The following is a 4,360-nucleotide window of genomic DNA, read 5'->3' on the forward strand; positions in this document are numbered from 1 at the left end:
GAACGCGGTGATAGATCGATAGATCCACCACCACCAACCGCAGGCCGACCCTCTCCGGCGAAGAAGAGGGCCACCTCCACCGTCGTACCCAAGGCTGCTGCCCCGGGCGACCTCGTGTCGCGGGTGAAGCCCAAGATCGCCTCCACTCACCGGCGAGAGGCGGGGGGAAATTGGCGCAGGCCATGGGCCTGGCCGCCGCCCACCACCAGCCCCTGCCGGAGTGCTGCGGAGAGCCGACGGGAGGAGGGAGCGCAGCGCAGACCGCCGCCGCCCATCAACCGCGCCGGCCGATCCACCATGGGAAGCCGACGGGAGAAGGCGGCGCAGCGCAGGCCGCCGCCACCCATCCCATCTGTGCGTCCGCCATGCTCGAGGAGGGGAGATCCGGCCGCCGTCCACCATGCGACGACGAGGAAGGGCCCCCGCCGCCGCCACGCCCCGTGGGTCTTTGCCCCGGAGGCGCTACCGGCGGCGGCGGCAGTTAGGGCTGGGAGTCTGGGAGGCTGTGTCTTCTTTGTGTATGACAAGGAATAAAATGTCTGCTGAGCCCGCTTGATTCGGTTTGTGGTATCTGTGACAGAAGCTGGGAGACCGGAAGAATCTGCAACAGAAGCTGAAGAAGCTCTAAAGAAGCAAGCCGAGGAGGGTGCCCTACTCAATTCAACTGGTAGCGAGCCTTTGATGCACAAGCAAACCGAGGAGGAGCAAGGAAAGAGACCTGAGAGGCAGCTGTATGCGGAGATACAGAGAGCTTTGCTCGACATCCAAGAGAAGTTGGCAAAGAAGAACTGGAAGACGGATAAGCGGACCTTGCAGCTGCTCAAAGATATGTCCAACAAATTGGACATGTTGGATCAGGGCGGCGATGACAAGGAAACGGATGAGATAGATGACAGGGGCGAACTAGACATAGATCAGACATGTTTGGATACCAATGAGGCTTTTTTCGAACCAGACAAGTTGTTTCTCGATCCATTGGCCAAGGAGATGGCTGATGAGGCGGAGAGTTTCGCTTCATACTCTAGACTCTGGGAATATAAATGGGGGAAAACCCGTGGTTTCTTCACAGACCCAAGTGAGCAGAAACACACCCTCTCTATCTTGTTTAACTGCTGGTTGCGTCATTTTTATTTATATATAAATGGAAGGTGTTCTCTTTTTATATATCAGTTTACTTAATTTTCTGCTTATCTAGTGCTAGTTCATACATGTTAATTTCTAACACACCCTCCACTTTCTTGGGTGCAGCGGTTTTGAGTTCAATGCAGTTTACACACTACACGCCTGGACGCCTGCCATACAGCATGGAGTGTACCACCCTGGAAACCTTGCAGATCATCTCCATCAAACTCACTGAACTTGCTGGTGCCCTTGAGTTGCCATTGTCTGTGTATGGTGTGGTTGCGGTCCGAGACATGGTGGATCGCAACCGAAACATTCTCTTCTCTCGAGATTGGAGAAATCCCCAAGAACTGAAACAGAATGTATGTATTCTACTATCTTGATTTTCTTTTTGTTCATATTGATTGCACGTTGGTGATTGATGATTGCTTGTAGGATCCTTTTCTGCACTTGACTGGTCCGTCACGTGCAATCGTGTTTATGGACAAGGTTTGCATTGAAATCATGCTAAGAGTAAAAAGCGGGGCATACTCTCAAGATAAAGCGTTGATCAGTTGTGTGCGCCGTTACACGGGAGTAAACGGTCCATGTGTGTCTACCATCTGCTTCAAGAATAGCTTGTGCACCGTAGAGGTGTGCTTGCAGCCAGTTAAACAAACGGTCCAGGCCACTATCTTGGGTGTCCAGGTTGCTAGCGAAGATGGATCCTGGCCTTTAAAATATGGCGGCCTAGTTGCTTGCTCCCCACAATCAGGGAAACTTGTGTTCACTGATAGTGGATACACGCGTAGGATTAATCCCTCATCCAGCCAGATTGTGCTGATTGAGTCAGGAGATGAAGCAATGCTGAAAGGTGAAAGTGGTCATGTACTTCTGCGGAGGCAAGTTGTTTCTGTACAACTTGATGGAAGGTTGGACTTTTTCATAAAAGCCTACTCCAAATCTGGTGCTATCGCTGCAGAAACTCGTGTTCATTTCTATCCCAAAGTTTGTAACATAAGCCAGAAGAAATGTTACCTTGGCGATGCTGGGGTAACTGTTACTGTTGCTTGGTCTCTTGTTGCGGCGAACAAGACGGAACTTTGTCTCGAGCTAAAGGGTGGAAGCATTTTTTGAAGCTTGCAGCTATGAAGATTTCATTGTGACATATTGGAGTTTGGTTGTATTTCTGAATCAGCAAGCTTTTAAATGTCCTACTGCATTGACGACTATAACTTATTGACAGCTATTTATGTGTGTCCACTTTTAGTTATGCTGTGTGTGGCGCTTGTGTTATTGTTACTGGATAGGGTTTGCACAGTTTGTGCCACTGAACCCAGTTAGAGTAGAGGGTGAGTGATAGAACAATGTGTTGATTGTGCTTACCGTTCTGGATAAAAGCTGCATGCACTCACTTACTGAATTCAGAAATAGAGAAATGTCTACATGTTTTGTCGAACAAAACCTTGGACTGATTGTTGTTGGTCTGAATCTTGGAATAAGCTGGGAGCTGGTGGACAGTTTCACTGAGAGGAGTTGCATATTTGAATGATGCTAAGCCATAAAGTTTTTTTTATTCCGATAGAAACTTCAATGTACAGACAGTTGATCCTGGAGCAACTGGGTGACGGTTCTGAGATTCGCCTTGCTCGGGTAGCTCGTATACAACTTCGTAGGTAGCCCTGCAATAGACTAGTCGGAAAACAGAAAACAAGTGAAATTCAGACACATGAAATTACATAGCTCACAAGTATAAGTAGCTACGATTTCATCCTTCTACCAGAATTGCAAATGAAATTGCTAACAGTATGAATCTTAACCATTAAAATTGTAAATGAAATTGCTAACAGTATGAATTTCGATTCGCATGTTTGCCTGCTGCTTAAAACGAAGTTAAGTGTCCAATACTCCAATTACGGTTACTTCCATGTAGTAACTATGCTAAGTTAACTAAAAGGAAGATAGACATAAGTCTTAAGAGAGGGTCAGCTAAAATTCAAGCACCAAGAATTCCCTCAAAAAATAGATCAAGCACCAACAATTTCCAAAGTGATGAACAGGAAAAGCTACATGCCTACCACTAGTAATGAGACGTGCAAAGCATAAAGCATTGTTCAGTGAACTTAACTCAAACTATAATTTGTCTAAGAACCATTAGACTACCAATGAACTTTTTAATTTGTAGGTTCCGAATTTCTTTTTTCAATATTTACCTTTAGAAGAAAAATGTGATCTGATGATGTTCATGAAATTTCGCTATGCTTCCTGACGAATTAGACAATGAATATCAGCTAGCATAAGCATAGCTAATTAGAATATTTAACTTTTAACATGTCAAGAACAGGTAAATACTGCGACAGGGGGCACTATACTACAGCAAACAAAATCACACAGCGTAAAGGAGCTAGAAACAATGCAGAGATCAGCAATTCTACAAGATGATAGGAGATTTTTCGATAAAGGGAATATATTAATATCAGAAGATACCAATTACACCCAGCCTCTACAACAACGCAACACCCTAATGGCGGTACGGATGCACACAGCCAAAAAAAGAAAAATAAACTAAAAAATAAAAGTCCCGCTACAGCATTCTAGGCTTAGCAACAGCAATACATCCACCACCAAGACAACACCTGAAATACAGACTCTTCAAAAGCGACGCCTCAAAGAAGGAAACAGTGCACCAACGCCGTCGTCGCCCGATCAAAGATCTTAGGTTTTCACCCTGAAGATAGTCCCCGCTCTCAAAAACAATGCCTCCAACAAGGTCATTGCCAGGCACAACCAGTTAAGGCCAGACCTTGGATTTTCACCCTGAAAGGTAGGACTCTGAACTTCACCTGTGTTGCCGTCCCCACTTGCATACCACTGCTGCGAAGCCCGGAACACCAAGTAAGTCCCTCAACAGCGCCGAGACATAAATCCCCATTAGCCAGACCTCCGATCCGGCCTTCATGATATTCTCTTCTTCTGACTTCACCATGGACCAAAATGTCACTTCGTGTCAACACAGAACAGAGCTTCGCGCCGCTCCCTCCAGAACCAAACGGCTGGAATAAAAAACATGGGTGCGCACGACCGAATACCACCCGATCCAGCAAACTCCAGGCAAAAGAAGCACTGTTACATTCGCCGGCGGCGCCTTCCGTAACTCAACACTCCGGCTAGATCAAGAAGGGCAGACCTCAGGAAGGTCTCCATCTCCGCGCAAGAGAAACCCTAGGACCACCACCTTCAAACTGCGAAACAGATGAAC

General features: G+C 46.7%; 1 protein-coding gene across 1 annotated transcript; it reads left to right on the forward strand.

Annotated features, from left to right (window-relative positions):
* Positions 1–573: 573 nt before the first annotated feature.
* Positions 574–2,627, forward strand: LOC127296868 (uncharacterized). Its single transcript, XM_071819443.1, has 4 exons — positions 574–935; positions 966–1,075; positions 1,249–1,484; positions 1,558–2,627. Exons 1-4 carry the CDS (start codon positions 682–684, stop codon positions 2,236–2,238), a joined length of 1,281 nt encoding a protein of 426 aa, XP_071675544.1. The 5' UTR covers positions 574–681; the 3' UTR covers positions 2,239–2,627.
* The last annotated feature ends 1,733 nt before the right edge of the window (positions 2,628–4,360 follow it).

This window comes from Lolium perenne, chromosome 4 (assembly GCF_019359855.2).
Source record: "Lolium perenne isolate Kyuss_39 chromosome 4, Kyuss_2.0, whole genome shotgun sequence".
Classification (NCBI taxonomy): Eukaryota; Viridiplantae; Streptophyta; class Magnoliopsida; order Poales; family Poaceae; genus Lolium; species Lolium perenne.